General features: G+C 38.2%; 1 protein-coding gene across 7 annotated transcripts in view; it reads left to right on the forward strand.

Moving 5' to 3' along the window:
* Nucleotides 1-3,349: 3,349 nt before the first annotated feature.
* Nucleotides 3,350-21,544, forward strand: part of TP53BP1 (tumor protein p53 binding protein 1) — a 141,327-nt gene continuing 123,132 nt past the window's right edge. For all 7 annotated transcript variants that reach the window (XM_037834143.1, XM_037834146.1, XM_037834145.1 and 4 more), the window contains exons 1-7: nucleotides 3,350-3,477; nucleotides 4,043-4,227; nucleotides 4,431-4,524; nucleotides 4,761-4,845; nucleotides 19,564-19,694; nucleotides 20,256-20,405; nucleotides 20,761-20,890. In XM_037834143.1, coding sequence (XP_037690071.1) covers nucleotides 3,471-3,477; nucleotides 4,043-4,227; nucleotides 4,431-4,524; nucleotides 4,761-4,845; nucleotides 19,564-19,694; nucleotides 20,256-20,405; nucleotides 20,761-20,890 — 782 coding nt within the window. In that variant the 5' untranslated portion in view covers nucleotides 3,350-3,470. The remainder of the gene's footprint in view (nucleotides 3,478-4,042; nucleotides 4,228-4,430; nucleotides 4,525-4,760; nucleotides 4,846-19,563; nucleotides 19,695-20,255; nucleotides 20,406-20,760; nucleotides 20,891-21,544) is intronic.

Raw genomic sequence — 21,544 nt, forward strand, 5'->3', positions numbered from 1 at the left:
TATGAGAGATTAATATACTCCTGTTTTTCTTTATACTATTTTTGCCACTTTTCTGTTTTCTGAATTTTTTCAAAATAAAATTTACTTAAAGAAAAGAACAGGAGGGGAGCTTTGAAGAGACAAGATACACACCAGCTGGGATTACTTCCATTGCAGGGGTTTGCAGATATCTACAAATTATCACTCTGATGTTAGAAGGTTAACATATCATAAGCAATTATTAACTACCTTAAGCAATTTTGCTTTCACATTTTAATTATAACACTTCTGTTGACTTAACTCCTTCATAAGGATGTGGAAGTTGACAAGTTTTCAGCTGCCTTCACATTATTCTCTTATGAATTCCTAGAATATTAGAGATACTCATATTCAGTATTCAAATAAAAATATATTCTGAAACAAAGAAGTTTTGCATGAACTATTTTGCAATTTTTTTTTGCCACTGCTCTTCCTCAATCATGGATATATAAAACCTCTGCAGTTATACAGACTTGATTTCAAATTCTGCTTCTTTGTCTCTCTTACTAGCTCTGAAATATTGAGCAAATTATTTCATCGTTTTAAGCCTCAGTTTCTGCATCTGTAACTCTCATAGAGTTATGAGGATATTAGGTCAGATACTGAATGTAAAATGGAGCACAGTGCCTGCCACATAGTAAGAATGTAATACATGCTATTAATTATATCATTGGTATATGACTGGAAACAATTGCATAGGTCCAAATGCAACAAAAGGCAGAATCAATTAAACATATCAGCAGTCTAATATGTTAATATTTCAGTTTAAAAGGATATGCAGTAGTTTTCCTATCATTAATTTTAATCATTGTCATATGCTCAGTAGATTTGTCTCCCACTGAGCTCCAAAACTATGAGCTTCCAGAGGAAAATGGAGTAAAATTAAAGGTTGGTGAATAGTACCTCTGAGGGAGGTTTAAAATGGATGGTTTTTTTTTGCTTAGAGAAGTCTGTGAGAAGACCTCAGAAAAAGACTTAAAATTAAATCTGTAGCATTTGTGTTTGTTGTTTGATTGACTGAAATATATCATGGAGTTAGAGGACCAGATAAGGTGATCCAAGCCTTATGAGAATTTATCTAGGTTTTAAAGATACCAGTAAAGACAACATGAGAGGAAATGGCTGTTTAGCTATAGAATAAAGGAATTAGGTTAGATGATTGGAAGAAAAGTTTCTGACAATAAGCTTTGTTAAACTTTAAAGTGAGTAAACATAAGGTCTGATGGAATTTCCTTTTCTGAGAGGACTAAATTTAGAGGTGGATTAGATTTCTCTGTCTGAGGTGGCTTAGGTAAGGACGTATCTGTAGGTAGATGTTTGCTGAAGGATCTTTGCAGCCTACAAGTCAACGAGGGCTTTTGGCCCACTTCACTGCCAACAGTCACAGCCTCAGTGGGTAACCATTCTGCCTGCATTTTCTGATCTTTCTGGGTAATTTAATGATTAATTTAATCACCAAACTGCCTAACAGAATTCAGTTTTTCTTTGCAGGTTTTTTTAAAATTTTTATTTTTTTTAAGGCTTTTGTTTTATTTGGCAATGGGAATGGCTCAGTCCCATTTACTTATCTATTTTTAGTCACATTTATTGACATTTGATTTACATGCAGTAAAATTTACCCTTTTTAGCATATGATTTTATGAGTTTTGACAAACACCTACAGTTATTTGTCAAATAATCAAGAAGGCCTGTTTGTTTATGTCTTGCTAGGGGAAGGAGAAAATGCCATACTGGGACGGAGAAGAAGAACAAAAAATTAGTGACTTTTGGGGGAATTTAGTGGGGATTGGGGTAAAGATTTGCCTAAAAAAGGACCTAGTTGTTTGTGCTCTCTCTAACTGAGCAGTTAAGTTATTGATCTATATTGACCTGATCTGGTCTTTTTAGGATTCATTTTATCTGGTCACTGGTCTTCTGCAGCTTTAGGAGTGGAAGAGTAAGTTATTTTAAGATTAAGAAGTGGGATGTGTCATTGTCTGTTCTATTTCATTTTTTTTTCCACTAATGAAATATTCTGGGAGCCCTAATTACATTCTAGTTATGGCAATCATAGATCCAAGATTTTTCAGAACAGTCTCATTTCAAAAAGTAAATCCTTTTGTTTCCGTAAGTAATAGATACTCAGATCACATGCTTTGATTTTTGGTTTGGAAAAAAAGATCATTGCAATTTATAGCAGCAGGTAGGAAGCCTCACTTCAGCTTAACCTATATAAAGTGTCGAATTGGGCATTTACAGGAATGAAGAATCATGGCTGGGCTGCACCTAAGTATTCTGAGCCTGGGGTAGAGACAGAATTCAAACTGCTTTTGAGCGCCTAATTTGTATATGGTTGGCACTATGCTAGGTACTTACCCTGTTGACAGCTGCTCTGGCTAGAACCCCTTCCCAGATCCAACCACCACATTAAACAAACAAACAAACAAACAAATGAAAAACCACCACCACGTATTCCTCATGGAGCCTAATTCTTTGATACTTGCCACAGCTGCCACACCCTCTAGAAGACCCTGGCACCATAATTAGGATAGTATCTCAGGGTTTGGAGGGACCTTGGAGGTCATCTAGTTAGAAGGGGTGGCAGCTGTTCTCCGCTTCACCTGGGAGTTTGAGAATCAAAGAGCTCAGTTCTCTCAAAGGGAAGTGCAAAACATGTCTGGGGCTGTAGTCTCCATAGGCTGCAATCCCCTAAAAGACAGGCCAATTATATGCAAATGAGGATCCTGAAATACGTTACAGAATGGATAAGAAAGGGTAATGGAAGCTGTATGGCTTAATGAACACTCAGACAATGTAAAAACAAACAAAAAAACTGGCAGAGATGAAATATGAGGCCCTTGAATTCAGCTAGAAGCCCACAAAAGAGATCCTGATTGACACAGGTAAACCCCAAAGAGTTCTCTCTCTCTCTTCGCCTTCACCAGCTCTGAAGTACCAGCCATCCTGGATCTTCTTGGCCCTTTTATTAGAAAGCCGGGAAACCCTCTCTTTTCCACGGAGGAGGGGAGAGAAAAGGCCTTAAGGTGCATAAATGACAGACAGCAGGTAAACATCCTAATATGCCTGAGTAGTGTAAATATAATCGTTTCTTGAGGCAGAAGAATATATTTCACGCCCTCTCAATGTCCCTTCGGTTCAAGGATACGGTTATCCTCTGACTGTTCTAGGAGGAGGGCCCACAACGTCCATGCTGCTATGGAAACGCGCCGCCGTGTTCCTTTTTCTTACGTGGGGCGGGGCACTCCGCCTGGGCTACCTATCATCCACAGGGTTTCTTGAGTGGCGGGCAGCAGCAGCGAATGGGCGATCCTATCCTGAGTGACGCGACGGGAAAAGGGGGAGTTCGCGGCCGGTGGCGGCGGTAGCTACCGCGGCGACCTGGGGATCGAGCTGGAGGGACTAGGGGAGCGTGCAGAGACCTCTAACTCGAGCGCGAGAGCCCTCTCGCTGGGATGCCTGGTACGCTTGGTAGAAAAATGGGGGCGAGGTCGGCTCTGAAGGTTTGGGTTTCGGGTCTGAAGGGATGGCTGACCGGAGGGGGCGGGGTGGCAAGCATGGCGGCGGTGACGGGGAAGGGGTTGGAGGGCCCTGAGGAGGGGGTGGGGGAAGCAATAGCTAGGAAGGCTGGGTGGTTGTGAGAAAACGTGATGGGTTGTGGTGGTTCTGGAGAACAGATGTTACTAAGTAGCCTTTAGGGGGACGGTAGAAGGAAGTGGAGAGAGTTATGGGGGATGGAAAAAGGGGCGGGGAGAGAAGAGGTTAGGAAGGAGGGGAACGGGTGTCTACGAAAAGGTGATGGAAGAGAGAGGGATAGGCAGGCTGCATGTAAATAACGAGGAAGCGGGGGCTTGAGAGTGTGGTAGGAAAGTGCTTGCAGGGATAATAAATATAATGTTCTAATTGGAGGAGCCCTGGATTGGTCCCTTTTCCCAGGTCTTGTACTTCCGCCCCATTATTTAGGTTCAGAAGGCTTGAGGAAGGCTAGTAGGTTACACAGAACTGATCTTTTGTTATGCCAATCCAGGGGAGCAGATGGACCCTACTGGAAGTCAGTTGGATTCAGATTTCTCTCAGCAAGATACTCCTTGCCTGATAATTGAAGATTCTCAGCCTGAAAGCCAGGTTCTAGAAGATGATTCTGATTCTCATTTCAGTATGCTGTCTCGACACCTTCCTAATCTACAGACACACAAAGAAAACCCTGTGTTGGTGAGTGGTATCTTGTTTGGAAATGATGGAGGAGATTTCTTTTCCTTTGTAATCTAAACCAACCAGCAAACATAAGTATTTAGGAGATCATTATCTTTTAGATAAAGTTGGTTGGAAAAATGAAATTAATATGTTTACAAGAAGTATGCCTCATTTTGGACTATTTTAGTATAGTGGAGATATTACTTACGTGTATTTTCTAGGATGTTGTTCCCAATCCTGAACAAACAGCAGAAGAAGAACATGAAGACAGTAAAAGTGGGTTCAATGAACAGTTGAAAGAAAACAAGCCTTCAGGTGAGGTGCTTAAAGCTATTGGTTCCTTTGCATTTTGAGGCTGGGTGGATTTAAACATTGTGTGGTAGTGGTGAAAGTGAGTAAGGAAGTTTAGCTCAGAATCTGGTGCATAATAGGCACTCAAAAGGTGAGTGTTCTAATGTAGCTGATTAGATTGGTGTTGTCTGTATTCCTGAATTTGTATTAAAGTCTGGCGGTGAATGCCTTCTGTGCTAATTTCTGTTAATTTTTTTCAGACCCTGTGGATTCTCCTCGTTTGGACACATGTGGTTCTGTCAGTCAGGTCATTGAACAGTTGCCTCAGCCAAACAGGACAAGCAGGTATACTAACATTTGAAGGAATTTGTTTAGATTTAGTAACTATCCATTTCTGTCTTTTATTTGTACTTGTTGCTTCATCCCAAGGATAAGGGGATTGATTTTATTTTTGTGAGTTTGGTAGTAGAACTTGAGAATTGTATTAGATTGTATTGTTACTACTGACAGATGAAAATCTCTTTTGTGTAGGTAATAACATTTTCACACCCACATTATTCAAACTGTGATCTAACTTATGTGAAACAAAATAAATGTTCCTCATTCTTGGCAGAGATTTTACTTCATTTTTTGTAGTGTTTCATCTTGCTATGAGTCTTGAGTTCTCTGAACAGTTTTTTGGCCACATGTCACCCTTTTGATTATTGCCAGAGATATTCTATGTTTAGTTTTGTTAAATCAATTATAAAACATATATATATATATATATATATATATATATATATATATATGTCTAGATATGTATAAGCATTTTTATTAGTAGAAAAAAATATCAAAAATTGTTCAGGTGTATTATCAAAACTGTTAGGCCTGCTTTCCATTAGCAACCAAAGTACCTGGCCAGTTTTATACCCACAATGTTTAATTCATATCCGAAACGGTATTCAGCTTTTACCATGTCTAATGTGTTTCTTTGCAGGGTCCATTTATTGAATTCATCCTTTGTGGTAGGCACTATACTGGATGTTTGACGTATAATCTCATTTAATTCTATCTTTAAAGCAAATATGCAATGAAGATATGATACTATTCCCCTTGTAAAAAGGGAGAAATTTAACAAAAAAGTTAAATAACTTGCTCTAGAATGCATTGTTAGTAAGGGACAGAGCTGGGCTTTGAATCTGGTTCTTCTGACTTGATGCCTGCTCTTTCTTTTTCACTTCCCAGACTCTTTTGCCTAAATTTTCTTAAGGTTAAAGAAGAACATAGACACCTTCAAGAGTCTTGCAGGTGGAGGGATGGAAAGAGGAGGTAGTCAGAGAAGGAATGTTAGCTTGAAGTGATTAAAGACAATTGTGTTATCTCAAAATTAAACATGTTTTTTTGCATTCTTTTGTATATGCTTTCTATGTTTGTTTCCATGTGATTTTTTTTCTCCCAAATCATTAAATAAAATGGGAACCTTAGAGCAGTCTGTATACTATTGGGCTCATTTTGGCCTGCAGGTGGGTTTTATTTGGCAGGATTGTAAAATATATTTAAATTAATTGACAAAATTTTAAAATGGGGAAGTTTCACATAAAACCTGGATTTCTGGCTTCTGGCATTCCTATTCCTTATTGACAATTGTCGATTGAAGCTGTGAAAAGCAGCCAAACTCTGCTTAGATGGAGCATGTGTGGTATAGTCCCTAGACTCACTATTGTACTTAGACACTGAGGTCAGATGCTGTTCTGTCATTTATCATGGTTCTTGTGTGTTGTTGTTATACCCAGCTCTTCATTCACCTATGCCACTTTTTTTTGCTTTCTGAAGGCATTTAAGTTTATTACACGTTTTCTCAATGTTTTTGTGTGGCCTAGCACCCTGGTTAAACCAGTGAGGAGTAGGAAGTATGTATACCCCTCATTGTGTTCAGTGAAGCAGTGCTGTTTGAGAAGTTCCATGCTACTTCTTTTTTTCTTTTTTTACATCAAGGTGTTACGCTTTCACTTAAAAAAGTGTATTGAATGTCTACATTCAGGAAATGTGCAGACACTGTGGCAGGTGCTTGGAAGGGGCTTTGCCATCATGGAGCTTGTAATTTAATAGGGGAACAGACATTCAGTTAAACAAATCGTTACATAAATAGCTATTCAGTTGCAATCGTGATCATTGCAATGGGGGAAAAATAGAATAGTATGATATGTAACCTAATCTGGGGAAATCAAGGAAAGCCTCTTTGAGGTTGCAATCTAAACACTAAGTATGAATTTGCTAGGCTTAGTTGAGGTGCTGGGGAGAAGCACGGCATGTGAAAGGAAGAGCTTTCCAGACTTAGGGAAATGCATGTGCAAAGGCCATGAAGCTGGAAAGAATTTGGGGTTGATTCCCAAGGAATCAAAAGCTCTTCAAAACACATGTATATTGATTTCTTCAGGGCTTTTCCGTCTTCTCTATTTTTGTTTTCTTTATTCATTAATGCAGATAATTTGAAAAAACTATCTGTAAAACTTGCATAAAATTCCAGAATATCTTCTTGCCTTAGTGTTCTGTTGATGTAAGCTGATGGTCTTAAACATGGAATGTCCTAAAAATTACACTAAAGAAATACAGATGTATATTTTTATTTCCCTATTAAACATTCTTTTAAATCGAGGTAATTATAGATTCCCATGCAGGAATTAGAAGTAATATATGGGGATCCTTTATACACTTTGCCTACTTTTCCCCAATGGCAACATTTTGTAAAACTATATAATAGTATAATTTCACAACAAGGATATTGACACTGATAAAATTTACAGATCTTATTCAGATTTTCCCACTTTTACTTGTATTCATTTGCGTGAGTGTGTATTAAATTTTATACAGTTTTATCACCTGTGTAGGTTTGTGCATCCATAATACACGGTAATGAATAGTTCCAACACTGTTCTATAACAGTCCCTTGTGTTGCCCTTTTGTAGCCATGCACCACCTTCCTCTCCCACACCCAAACCTCTGGCAACCACTATACTGTCCTCCATTTGTAAAATTTTGTTATTTCAAAATGTTATATAAATGGAATCATACAGTATGTAACTTTTGGGCATTGGCTTTTTTCACTGAACATAATTCCCAGGAGATTCTGCCAAGTTGTTGTATATGTCAGTAGTTCATTCCTATTTATTGCTGAGTGGTATTCTGTGGTATTAATGTGCCACAGTTTGTTTAACCATTCACCTTTTGAAGGATTTCTGGGCTGATTCTGGATTTTGATTTCTACAAATAAAGCTGCTATGAACACTCACGTACAGGTTTTTGTGTGAACATAAATCTTCATTTTTCTGGGATAAATGCACAGGAGCATAATTGCCGGGTTGTGTGATAGATGCGTATTTTGTTTTTTTTTTTGTGAAACTGGCAAACTGCTGCTTTTAAGTCTCACAAGTAATGTATGAATGATCTAATTTCTTTACATTTTTGCAAGCATCTATCATTTTTTATGTTAACTATTCTGATAGATATGTAGTAATATCTCATTGTGGTTTTAATTTGCATTTCCCTAATGGCTAATGACGCTGAGCATCTTTTCATGTACTTATTTGCCATCTATATACCCTCTTCATTGAAATGTCTGTTCATGTCTTTTGCCCATTTTCTTGTTTGATTGTTTTTTCACTGTTGAGTTTTGAGAGTTCTTAATATATTCTAGATACTAATCCTTGATTGGCTATGTGGTTTGCGAATATTTCCTACCACTCTGTAGCCTGTCTTTTCATCCTCGTCACTGGGTCTATCACAGAACAAGTTTTTAATTTTGATGAGACCTGTTAGGTATTTTTAACAGAGTGATATAAATACTTAGTTTTTTTAAAAAGGTCTTATGATGAAAAATAAATGGTCCTTTTTCATCCTTAGTCCCCTTTCACAGAGGCAACCTTCTTTAAGTGTTCGTGGTTTTACTTCTTTGGGAGGTTAGCTCCCTAGCTCTAATACTATTATAAAATTAAGTAATACTATTTTACTGGCTTTTAGTGTCTTATCAGATTAGGACAATTGAGTTCTGGCAATGAAAGATGAGGATTTAACTCACACCATCACCCTCTCAATTTTTGATAATAATTATTTTAGTTCTACTGGCTAGATTTGTACCTCTAACTAATATTTAAAACTCTATTTTCTTTTTCCATCAGCTTTAGAGAGTGGAGAGAAGTTTAACATACTATTTTTTGTCTATAGTCTGATTCACCCAGTCATTCTATAAACATTTATTGAGTACTTACCATATGCTGAGCACTGTTGGGTTTTGAGAATATATAGTGATCAGAAAAGAAAAAAGCCTAGCCCCTAACAGAGCTTACATTCTTGTATGGGATAAAGTAATAGATGATAAATAAGTAAAATGTATAGTATTTTAGATATTTATAAGGGCTGAAGAGAAAGAAAAGCAGAGAAAGGGGCAGGAAGCATCACAGGAGTTGCGAGTTCAGATAGGGTGGCTAGAGACTGCTTCTCTGATGTGATATTTGATTAAAAATAGAAGATGAGTAATTGATCTCTTTTGTTATCTGGGATAAGTGTAAACCATACATCGAGAGCAGCAAGTGCAAAGGCACTGGAGGCAGAATACTTGAGAAATGGCAAGGAGGTTAATGTGGCTGGAGTGGAGTGGAATGATTAAGAGGAATGGGAAAAGAGGTCAGAGAAGTAAAGTTACCATATTATATAAGGCCTTACAGGTCAGAGTGAGGAATTTGGCTTTTATTCTTAGTGAGATTGGAAGGTATTTGAGGATTTTGAGCAGGGAAATGATATCATTTTGACTTAGATTTTCAGGATCCCTCTGGCTGCTAGATCAAGAATAGACTGAAAGGATGGGGTGGGGGAGCAAGGGAAGAAGCAGGAAGATCAACTTGGAAGTAATTTAGGAAAAATATGATGGTGGCTGGACCAGGGCTGAAGTGAATTTGGAGTGTGGGGATTCTGAGTATATTTTGAAAATAGAATTTAAAGAGATCAGATATGAAGTATGAGAGAAAAGAAGGAGTTAACAATGATTCCAAGTTCTTGGTTTGAACAGTTGGGAGAATGGAATTGCTGCTAACTGAGATGGAGAGGACTGCAAGAGGAGAAGTCCAGTTTTAGATGTGTTAAAATTGAGTTTCCTCTTTGATAACCAAGCAGAGATGTTGAGTCAACTAGGAATTGTAACTCTGGAGCTCAGGGGAAAGGTTTAGGCTGAGATTTAAATTGCAGAGTCATAGGCTTGTGGATAGTATTCAAAGTCATGAGTCTGAATAAGCTCACTAAAAAGGTGAGTGCAGCTGGAGAAGAGTTCCAAGGGCTCACTGAGTTGTGGATCCACCGGTGTTAAGGTCAGAGACATGAAGACAGACCCCAAAAGAGATGGAGAAGGATCTAAAATGTGTGATTTTATGCTGCTGCTGCTTTTTTACCTTTTGTCATATTTGATCTTGAACTTTTCTTTCTCTTTATTTCCCAAGCTCATGTATTTGATTTTCCTATTTTATGTAGGTAATGTTCTATTATGTTTTTGTGAAAATCTTTACTTAGTCCTTTTTCTCTTTGTTGGATCATGGTCCCTAACTTTCCAAATTTGTGTTTCCACCTCTTTTATGTGTATTAAAGTGATGCTTAATGTCTCATATGAATATTCAATGTGTAGAAAGTTACAAGGAAGCAAAACATGTCATCTGTAATCCTGCCACCCAGAGGCCAGTTGCTGTAAAATTTTGGCATATTTCCTCTCTTTTTTTCTATATTTGATTCACATAGTTCAAATCACGTGAAAAGTTTTTGTATGTTGGTCTTTTTGTTTAATAACATGAGCATTTTCTCATGAAAATGAAAACTTAATAGCATTTCCCCCCAACTTTTTTTTTTTTAATCTTCATTTTATTGAGATATATTCATATACCACGCAGTCATACAAAACAAATCGTACTTTCGATTGTTCACAGTACCATTACATAGTTGTACATTCATCACCCAAATCAATCCCTGACACCTTCATTAGCACACACACAAGAATAACAAGAATAATAATTAGAGTGAAAAAGAGCAATTGAAGTAAAAAAGAACACTGGGTACCTTTGTCTGTTTCTTTCCTTCCCCTATTTTTCTACTCATCCATCCATAAACTAGACAAAGTGGAGTGTGGTCCTTATGGCTTTCCCAATCCCCTTGTCACCCCTCATAAGCTACATTTTTATACAACTGTCTTCGAGATTCATGGGTTCTGGGTTGTAGTTTGATAGTTTCAGGTATCCACCACCAGCTACCCCAATTCTTTAGAACCTAAAAAGGGTTGTCTAAAGTGTGCGTAAGAGTGCCCACCAGAGTGACCTCTCGGCTCCTTTTGGATTCTCTCTGCCACTGAAGCTTATTTCATTTCCTTTCACATCCCCCTTTTGGTCAAGAAGATGTTCTCTGTCCCACGATGCCGGGTCTACATTCCTCCCCGGGAGTCATAATCCACGTTGCCAGGGAGATTCACTCCCCTGGGTGTCTGATCCCACGTAGGGGGGAGGGCAGTGATTTCACCTTTCAAGTTGGCTTAGCTAGAGAGACAGGGCCACATCTGAGCAACAAAGAGGCATTCAGGAGGAGGCTCTTAGGCACAACCATAGGGAGGCCTAGCCTCTCCTTTGCAGCAACCGTCTTCCCAATGGTAAAACCTGTGGTAGAGGGCTCAACCCATCAAACCACCAGTCCCCTATGTCTGTGGTCATGTTAGCAACCATGGAGGTGGGGTAGTCGAATACCCCTGCATTCTCCACAGGCTCCTCAAGGGGGCACTACATCTTTTTTTTTTTTTTCCTTGTTTTTTTTTTTTTTTTTAACTTTCCCTTCTCTTTTAAATCAACTGTATGAAAAAAAAGTTAAAAAGAAAACAAACATACAATAAAAGAACATTTCAAAGAGACCATAACAAGGGAGTAAGAAAAAGACAACTAACCTAAGATAACTGCTTAACTTCCAACATGTTCCTACTTTACCCCAAGAAAGTTACCTAATATAGCAACATTTCTGTGAACTTGCTCCTACTATATCCATCAGAAATTCACAGACCATAGTCATTCCTGGGCATCCCCAGAACGTTAAATAGCTTATCTGTTCTTCTTGGATTATTGTTCCCCCTTCCTTAATTGCTCTCTATTGCTAATTCCCCTACATTCTACATTATAAGCCATTTGTTTTACATTTTTCAAAGTTCACATTAGTGGTAGCATATAATATTTCTCTTTTTGTGCCTGGCTTATTTCGCTTAGCATTATGTCTTCAAGGTTCATCCATGTTGTCATATGTTTCACGAGATCGTTCCTTCTTACTGCTGTGTAGTATTCCATCGTGTGTATATACCACATTTTATTTATCCACTCATCTGTTGAAGGACATTTGGGTTGTTTCCGTCTTTTGGCAATTGTGAATAATGCTGCTATGAACATTGGCGTGCAGATATCTGTTCATGTCACTGCTTTCCGATCTTCCGGGTATATACCGAGAAGTGCAATCGCTGGATCGAATGGTAACTCTATATCTAGTTTTCTAAGGAACTGCCAGACTGACTTCCAGAGTGGCTGAACCATTATACAGTCCCACCAACAGTGAATAAGAGTCCCAATTTCTCCACATCCCCTCCAGCATTTGTAGTTTCCTGTTTGTTTAATGGCAGCCATTCTAACCGGTGTTAGATGGTATCTCATTGTGGTCTTAATTTGCATCTCTCTAATAGCTAGTGAAGCTGAACATTTTTTCATGTGTTTCTTGGCCATTTGTATTTCCTCTTCAGAGAACTGTCTTTTCATATCTTTTGCCCATTTTATAATTGGGCCGACTGTACTATTGTCATTGAGTTGTAGGATTTCTTTATATATGCAAGATATCAGTCTTTTGTCAGATACATGGTTTCCAAAAATTTTTTCCCATTGAGTTGGCTGCCTCTTTACCTTTTTGAGAAATTCCTTTGAGGTGCAGAAACTTCTAAGCTTGAGGAGTTCCCATTTATCTATTTTCTCTTTTGTTGCTTGTGCTTTGGGTGTAAAGTCTAGGAAGTGGCCGCCTAATACAAGGTCTTGAAGATGTTTTCCTACATTATCTTCTAGGAGTTTTATGGTACTTTCTTTTATATTGAGATCTTTGGTCCATTTTGAGTTAATTTTTGTGTAGGGGGTGAGGTAGGGGTCCTCTTTCATTCTTTTGGATATGGATATCCAACTCTCCCAGCCCCATTTGTTGAAAAGACCATTATGACTCAGTTCAGTGACTTTGGGGGCCTTATCAAAGATCAGTCCGCCATAGATCTGAGGGTCTATCTCTGAATTCTCAATTCGATTCCATTGATCTATATGTCTATCTTTGTGCCAGTACCATGCTGTTTTGGCAACTGTGGCTTTATAATAAGCTTCAAAGTCAGGGAGTGTAAGTCCTCCCACTTCGTTTTTCTTTTTTAGAGTGTCTTTAGCAATTCGAGGCATCTCCCCTTTCCAAATTAATTTGATAACTAGCTTTTCCAAGTCTGCAAAGTAGGTTGTTGGAATTTTGATTGGGATTGCATTGAATCTGTAGATGAGTTTGGGTAGAATTGACATCTTAATGACATTTAGCCTTCCTATCCATGAACATGGAATATTTTTCCATCTTTTAAGGTCCCTTTCTATTTCTTTTAGTAGAGTTATGTAGTTTTCTTTGTATAGGTCTTTTACATCTTTGGTTAAGTTTATTCCTAGGTACTTGATTTTTTTAGTTGGTATTGAAAATGGTATCTTTTTCTTGAGTGTCTCTTCAGTTTGTTCATTTCTAGCATATAGAAACATTACTGACTTATGTGCATTAACCTTGTATCCCGCTACTTTGCTAAATTTGTTTATTAGCTCTAGTAGCTGTATCGTCGATTTCTCAGGGTTTTCTAGATATAAGATCATATCATCTGCAAACAATGACAGTTTTACTTCTTCTTTTCCAATTTGGATGCCTTTTATTTCTTTGTCTTGCCGGATTGCCCTGGCTAGCACTTCCAGCACAATGTTGAATAACAGTGGTGACAGCGGACATCCTTGTCTTGTTCCTGATCTTAGAGGGAAGGCTTTCAGTCTCTCACCATTGAGTACTATGCTGGCTGTGGGTTTTTCATATATGCTCTTTATCATGTTGAGGAAGTTTCCCTCAATTCCTACCTGTTGAAGTGTTTTTATCAAAAACGGATGTTGGATTTTGTCAAATGCTTTTTCAGCATCTATTGAGATGATCAATTGATTTTTCCCTTTTGACTTGTTAATGTGTTGTAATACATTGATTGATTTTCTTATGTTGAACCATCCTTGCATGCCTGGAATAAACCCCACTTGGTCATGGTGTATGATTTTTTTAATGTGTCTTTGGATTCGATTTGCAAGTATTTTGTTGAGGATTTTTGCATCTATATTCATTAGTGAGATTGGCCGGTAGTTTTCCTTTTTTGTAACATCTTTGCCTGGTTTTGGTATTAGATTGATGTTAGCTTCATAAAATGAGTTAGGTAGTGTTCCATTTTCTTCAATGTTTTGAAAGAGTTTGAGTAAGATTGGTGTCAGTTCTTTCTGAAAAGTTTGGTAGAATTCCCCTGTGAAGCCATCTGGCCCTGGGCATTTATTTGTGGGAAGATTTTTGATGACTGATTGGATCTCTTTGCTTGTGATGGGTTGGTTGAGGTCTTCTATTTCTTCTCTGGTCAGTCTAGGTTGTTCATATGTTTCCAGGAAATTGTCCATTTCCTCTACATTATCCAGTTTGTTGCCATACAGTTGTTCATAGTATCCTCTTACAATTTTTTTAATTTCTTCAGGATCTGCAGTTATGTCACCTTTTTCATTCATTATTTTGTTTATATGGGTCTTCTCTCTTTTTGATTTTGTCATTCTAGCTAGGGGCTTGTCAATCTTGTTGATCTTCTCAAAGAACCAACTTTTGGTGATATTTATCCTCTCTATTGTTTTTTTGTTCTCTATGTCATTTATTTCTGCTTTAATCCTTGTTATTTCTTTTCTTGTACTTGGTTTAGGATTGGTTTGCTGTTCATTTTCTAGCTTCTTCAGTTGATCCATTAGTTCTTTGATTTTGGCTCTTTCTTCCTTTTTAATATATGCATTTAGTGCTATAAATTTCCCCCTTAGCACTGCTTTTGCTGCATCCCATAGGTTTTGGTATGTTGTGTTCTCATTTTCATTCGTCTCTATATATTTAGCAATTTCTCTTGCTATTTCTTCTTTAACCCACTGATTGTTTAGGAGTGTGTTGTTTAACCTCCAGGTATTTGTGAATTTTCTAAGTCTCTGATGGTTATTGACTTCTAATTGTATTCCATTGTGGTCAGAGAATGTGCTTTGAATAATTTCAATCTTTTTAAATTTATTGAGGCTTGTTTTATGTCCCAGCATATGATCTATTCTGGAGAAAGTTCCATGAGCACTAGAAAAGTATGTGTATCCTGGTGATTTGGGATGTAATGTCCTGTATATGTCTGTTAAATCTAATTCATTTATCAGATTGTTTAGGTTTTCAATTTCCTTATTGGTCTTTTGTCTGGTTGATCTGTCTATAGGAGAGAGTGATGTGTTGAAGTCTCCCACAATTATTGTGGAAACATCAATTTCTTCCTTTAGTTTTGCCAGTGTTTCTCTCATGTATTTTGTGGCACCTTGGTTGGGTGCATAGACATTTACGATTGTTATTTCTTCTTGCTGAATTGCCCCTTTTATTAGTACGTAGTGGTCTTCTTTGTCTCTCAAAACATCCCTGCATTTGAAGTCTATTTTATCTGAGATTAATATTGCTACACCTGCTTTCTTTTGGCTGTAGCTTGCATGAAATATTTTTTTCCATCCTTTTCACTTTCAGTTTCTTTGTGTCCCTGTGTCTAAGATGAGTCTCTTGTATGCAACATATTGATGGTTCATTTTTTTGGATCCATTCTGCGAATCTATATCTTTTAATTGGGGAGTTTAATCCATTTACATTCAACGTTATAACCGTGAAGGCATTTCTTGAATCAGCCATCTTATCCTTTGGTTTATGTTTGTCATATTTTTCCCCTCTGTCTATTAATATCCTTTATTGTACCCATACCAAATCTCTTTAGTACTGAACCTTTCTCCAAGTCTCTCTGTCCTTTCTTTGTTTCTCTGTCTGTAGGGCTCCCTTGAGTATCTCCAGTAGGGCAGGTCTCTTGTTAGCAAATTCTCTCAGCATTTGTTTGTCTGTGAAAAATTTAAGCTCTCCCTCAAATTTGAAGGAGAGCTTTGCTGGATAAAGTCTTCTTGGCTGGAAATTTTTCTCACTCAGAATTTTAAATATATCGTGCCACTGCCTTCTTGCCTCCATGGTGGCTGCTGAGTAGTCACTACTTAGTCTTATGCTGTTTCCTTTGTATGTGGTGAATTGCTTTTCTCTTGCTGCTTTCAGAACTTGCTCCTTCTCGTCTGTGTTTGACAGTGTGATCAGTATATGTCTTGGAGTGGGTTTATTTGGATTTATTCTATTTGGAGTTCGCTGAGCATTTATGATTTGTGTATTTATGTTGTTCAGAAGATTTGGGAAGTTTTCCCCAACAATTTCTTTGAATACTCTTCCTAGACCTTTACCCTTTTCTTCCCCTTCTGGGACACCAATGAGTCTTATATTTGGACGTTTCATATTATCTATCATATCCCTGAGGTCCATTTCGATTTTTTCAATTTTTTTCCCCATTCTTTCTTTTATGCTTTCATTTTCCATTCTGTCATCTTCCAGGTCACTGATTCGTTGTTCAACTTCCTCTAGTCTTGTACTATGAGTGTCCAGAATCTTTTTAATTTGGTCAACAGTTTCTTTAATTTCCATAAGATCATCCATTTTTTTATTTAGTCTTGCAATGTCTTCTTTATGCTCTTCTAGGGTCTTCTTGATTTCCTTTATCTCCCGTACTATGGTCTCATTGTTCATCTTTAGTTCTTTGAGTAGCTGCTCTAGGTGCTGTGTCTCTTCTGGTCTTTTGGTTTGGGTGCTTGGGCTTGGGTTATCCATATCGTCTGGTTTTTTCATATGCTTTATAATTTTCTGTTGTTTTTGGCCTCGTGGCATTTGCTGAACTTGATAGGGTTCTTTTAGGATTTGTAGACCTATTGAAGTCCTTATCTCTAATTTATGAGATCTACAGCTTCGTGGAGTACACTTTCTCTAACTAACCAGCAGGTGGCGTCCACGAGCCACTTGTTCTCCAGAAGACAGTTCTCCCCTGCTTAGCCTTTTTGGTGAGCGGGGGAGTGAGTCTTGTGGGGTCCAATTGGTGTACCAAGCTTGCGTGTGTAGTTGGTGTTGCCTGCCCTGTATATGGGGCGTGTTTCTGGGCAGTCAGGGAGGGGGGGGTGGCTCTAACAATCAAATCTCCCTGGTGATCCTAGAGTTTTAAAGCTGCTGCAATAGTCTAATCCTTCAGTTCAGTCCTGCCACAGTTTGTCTCTGCCACTGACCCACAAGTCCTTGGTATTGGCGTATGGCTCCTGAGACTTGCAAGTGGGCCCCTCTTCCAGGCCGTGCACCCCGGGTCCTCTGTTGAGGGATGACTGTGCTATGTCACAGGTGAGTGCCGTCCCCCCAGGGCAGTTCTGGGCTGGTGGGCTGTGTAGGGAGGCTCCCAGTCTGCTGAAATGATGGCTGAATGGGGCTTTGTTAATTCACACTGCTCTACCTTCCCAACTCTGGGACTATCAGCTGAGGTTGCAGGGAAGGCTAATGTCCACACCCAGTTTTGTGGTGTGTGCCTGTTATTTGAAGCACTTCCGTCACACTGGGCTGTCTGGGGCAGTTCTGGGCTATGGGGCTGGCGATGGGCAGGAGTGTTTCCTGTCCACCAGGATGATGGCTGTGGGCGGACACCCCCCTTTTCTTGGGAAGTTGTGGTGGTTAGTGAATTTTCTCAGCCACTGGATTATTGCGTTTTGTCTCAGAGCTCTCCTAGTTCTGCTCTTGACTTGACCTGCCCAAATAGTAAGTCTTTGAAGCTTTCTGTATTGGGCTTCTTAGAGTAATTGTTTTAGAAAAAGAAAAAAGGATTAAAAAAAAAACAAAAAAAAAAAACGGGCCCTCCTCGGAGATCTAATGGGTTATTGAAATGCTAAGAGACAAAGCCACCAGGGCCATTAAGGAAAGGTCCACAGGGCAAAGAGATCAGCTTTTCTTCGGGATTTGCATATGCGCCTCAGGGCCCTTCCCCTTTCTATGTTCACCAGAACTCCAAAAATCCTCCGCTTTTATTTTGGAGTTTTTCGTGTTGTTTTTTTTCTATGCCTGTCTCCTCTCTGCTGGGCTGGCTGCTCTCAGATTCTCTGGTGTCTGGTCTCAGTCTATCTATGGTTGGAGTCTGTATCAGTAGAATGAATTTCCGATAAGAGCAGCCACTGCAGTTCTCCCTTCTCCTTCCCGGAGCTGACAGCCCCTCCCCCCCGGGGACTGAGCCTGGCAGGGAGGGGCGCGGGTCCCCTGGCCGCAAAAACTTACAGATTTCGCTGATCTCAGCAGTTCCACGTTTTCATGAGTGTTGTATGAAGTATGCCCAAAGTCAGATTGCTCTGTGGTGTCCAGTCCACGCAGTTCCTGGCTTTCTACCTACTTTCCTGGAGGAGTAACTAAAACATACAGCTCACCAGTCTGCCATCTTGCCCCGCCTTCCCCCCAACTTTTTATTTTCAAAGTTTAAACCTACAGAAGAGATGAAAGAATAGTACGTATGTTCTCTCTTTCTTTGTATGTGTGTGTGTTTATGTTTATACGTGTATTATGTATATACTTTTTTGGGGTCTGGATCACTTGATACTAAGTGGCAGACATTATAATTCCCCTTTAAATACTTCATGCCCTAAGAATAAGTACATTATCCTATTTGATAATACCATTATTATACCTAAGAAAGTAATAATTCCTTAATATCTAATAATATAATTAATATACTGATTTTCCCTATTGTCTCAAAGATAACTTTTATATTGTTTTATTTATTGTTTCATACAGGATCCAAAGTTCACACACTATTTTGTTGTTTGAAATATTTTTAATGGCTGCATGATACTCCATTTATAGATGTCAAAATTATTTAACTATTTCCCTAATGCCCCACCTAAAGATTGTTTCTTAATAGCAGTAAACTTTGGGATATAAGTTTGTACAAGAATCTTTCCACATTTCAAATTATTTCTTAGAATTGAAATTATTGGAATTACTGGGTTTGATCATTTTTTAGAGCTCTTGTTATATGTTTCCAAATCATTTTTTAGAGAGAATACACTGGTTCATAGTCTTCTGAGAAGTGTATGATAATGTTATCTCACTTCAGTTTGGGCAGCATTGAATAGTAGTACCATATTAGATCTTTTTTATTTTCTAATTTGGAGACAAATGGTTTCTCTGATTGCTTTACATGTTTAAAAATACTTGTATTCTTTTGAAATGCCTTCTATTTTTCCATTTATATTTTAGGATTCTTGGTATGAATTCTTTATATTTTATGGAAACTTGTTACATTGGTTGCAGATGTTTTTTTCCTAATTAGTTATTTGTCTTTTAATTTTGTTATAATTTTTTGACCTGTGGTAACTCCTTTTAAATACATAGGCCTCTTACCTCAGTCGTTATTCAGACCCTCTGGGATTTTGTGTTTACAATCTTAAGATTTGTTACTAAAATATTTTTGTGAAATTTATCCAATTTTAATAGATGTATTTTTGTTCCCCTGCTCATCTACTCAGGTCTTCTCTTGCCACTTGTCAGTAATTCTACTAAATGCAAGATTTTTCTATCCTTGCTCATATCTTTTCAGAGAAAGTTAAAATTCATGTATGTTTGTGCCTTTCTTCTGTTTAATATTGTGTACTTAATTCTGAATGGTATTTTGAGTTGTTAACTTTTTAGGTACTTTCTGTAGAAACACTTACAGGGGTGAAGTCCTTTACTTTTTCAAATTTGATTAATAGGTGATTGGTGTTTGGGAGCCAAAATAAAATTTGGAGTGCTTTGAGCAAAGTATGTAACCCATCTGGGAACACATGATTTTATCCTTTTGCGCTGTAGTGTTCTGGGAACATCAGTGGAATCTGTTCCTGCTGTGGGGAAAGAGAAAGAAGAGCAAGAGGTGGAAGAAGAGGAGAAAAAGGAGAAAGAAGATACTCCAGATGGTACTACACACTCCCTTGGTGCTGAAGGTAGACTTCTGCCTTTTTCAGGATAGTAGATTGGTCTACATTCCTTTAATGTGAACATGCACATGGCTATATTTCTCCTCTTTATCAGGTTATAGATTTCTCATCAAATAGATTATCTAAGTTGAGAATAGTCATTAAGAAAAATTTGCTAGAACTCTAAGGTATTTGGCATTCTGGGATTTGTAGCTCATTGGTTAGCCCCTTTTCTGTGTATTGACTCTTCTCCCTTTCGTATTCATTTGCTTTTCAGATATTTTTGGAATGTATGCTTTGTGGGGAGAATTGTTTCATGCCTGGGTATGCTTTATAGTATATATTCAGAAAGTAAATACAGTCTACTAATATGAGGGGCTTGTAAGATTTTAAAGTATCAGGCTTTTGCTTCATTACACATTTTTCTCCATCATGTTTAATGATTTTATTCTTGATTTTATTTTGCAAAATTTAGGGGAACAGGGCTTTGATTTGAAGGACTTAACATAATCCCCCTTTACGTAGGATAACGGCTTGCACAGTACATAATGTGGGATGATACATTATTTCTTGTGGCTTTGATCCTAGATCCTGCTTCATCACAGTTGGACTTTGGGGTTCTGGAACTCTCCCAGAGCCAGGATGTTGAACATACATATGGAGTGGACAAAGAGCATGCACAGTCAGTAACCACCAACCCTGGTTACACCAGGCTATCTGCTGTGGATGCTGATAGTGGTATGCAGCATGTTTTCTGGCATTTGGAATTGTTTATTAGTGTTTTCCTCCCAATGTAAAGCTAGTTATTTTGTCCTTGATAAGTTTTATACTATTTAAGTTAATGTAGTCTAAGTTAATATAATAAGGTGTTCCGCACCAGCTGGAGAGTTGCCTGGTAAATACTTGTCAATTGATGACTTGCAGCTTCGGGTTTTTGGGAAGTGGGTTACTGGTTACTTTTCTTTTTGGAATGATGCCTATATGTATTTTCAAATTGAATTTCTTTCTGTTAAAATCTTTGCCTTTTAAAAGCATTTTGGACTGCTTTTACTGTTCTGAAAAATATCTGCTTCTTGTCTTCTGAAACTTTAAGCAAATAAGCATGAAGAACAGTCTAATGAAAATAACCCCATGGCTGGACAGCTGAGCAAGGATGTCCCCACTACAGGACAGCCCAGTGAGGATGTACACGTGGTAGAAGAGCAAAATCCACCACCTACAAGGTAAACCATGTTCTTTCGGAAAGGTATTTATGGGTTTCTGCTATAGGCCTGTACTAATTTCATTTTGCTGGGTGGAGACGTTTTAGAAATTGTTGATTTTTTTCCCCCTTATACTGGGAATATTTCTGTTACAGTAGAAATATTGAATATTTATTCTCATTGTGTCTTCATCTTCTTTTTAGGCTATTATAAAAGTTTTATTGCTGTTGTGATGTAATCATGACTCCTTAATCTTTGATTGCCACTCTTTCTCTCTGATCTGTGTCTACAGAGGCACTGTCTCTCTCTTGAGGTCTTCCTAGCCTCCGTGGTATTATGAGAAGTAATGTGAATATTTTATTTGAAAGCTTACTGTTTCTATACTTGAGGAGCACCCAGATAGCTTCGGGTGTTTAGATATCCTGCATCTGGAAATTTATGGTATAGATGCAGTTAAGAGTCCTTCAGGCTCTTAACTTAGTAGAAATTGGGAAGTATACGCCTACTCTCTCAATGGTGGTTATTATGATTATTATATCTACAACAGCATTGCCTCTGGCCAAGAGCTGAAGTTTGGATATGGCAGAGGAAAAATGGGATGTTTCCAGTTTGGGGGAGGTGATAAACATTCTAATATTGTTATGTTCAATAGCACCCAGTGGGGAGTGGGCTCCT

The sequence above is a fragment of the Choloepus didactylus genome, chromosome 4 (assembly GCF_015220235.1).
Source record: "Choloepus didactylus isolate mChoDid1 chromosome 4, mChoDid1.pri, whole genome shotgun sequence".
Taxonomy (NCBI): domain Eukaryota; kingdom Metazoa; phylum Chordata; class Mammalia; order Pilosa; family Megalonychidae; genus Choloepus; species Choloepus didactylus.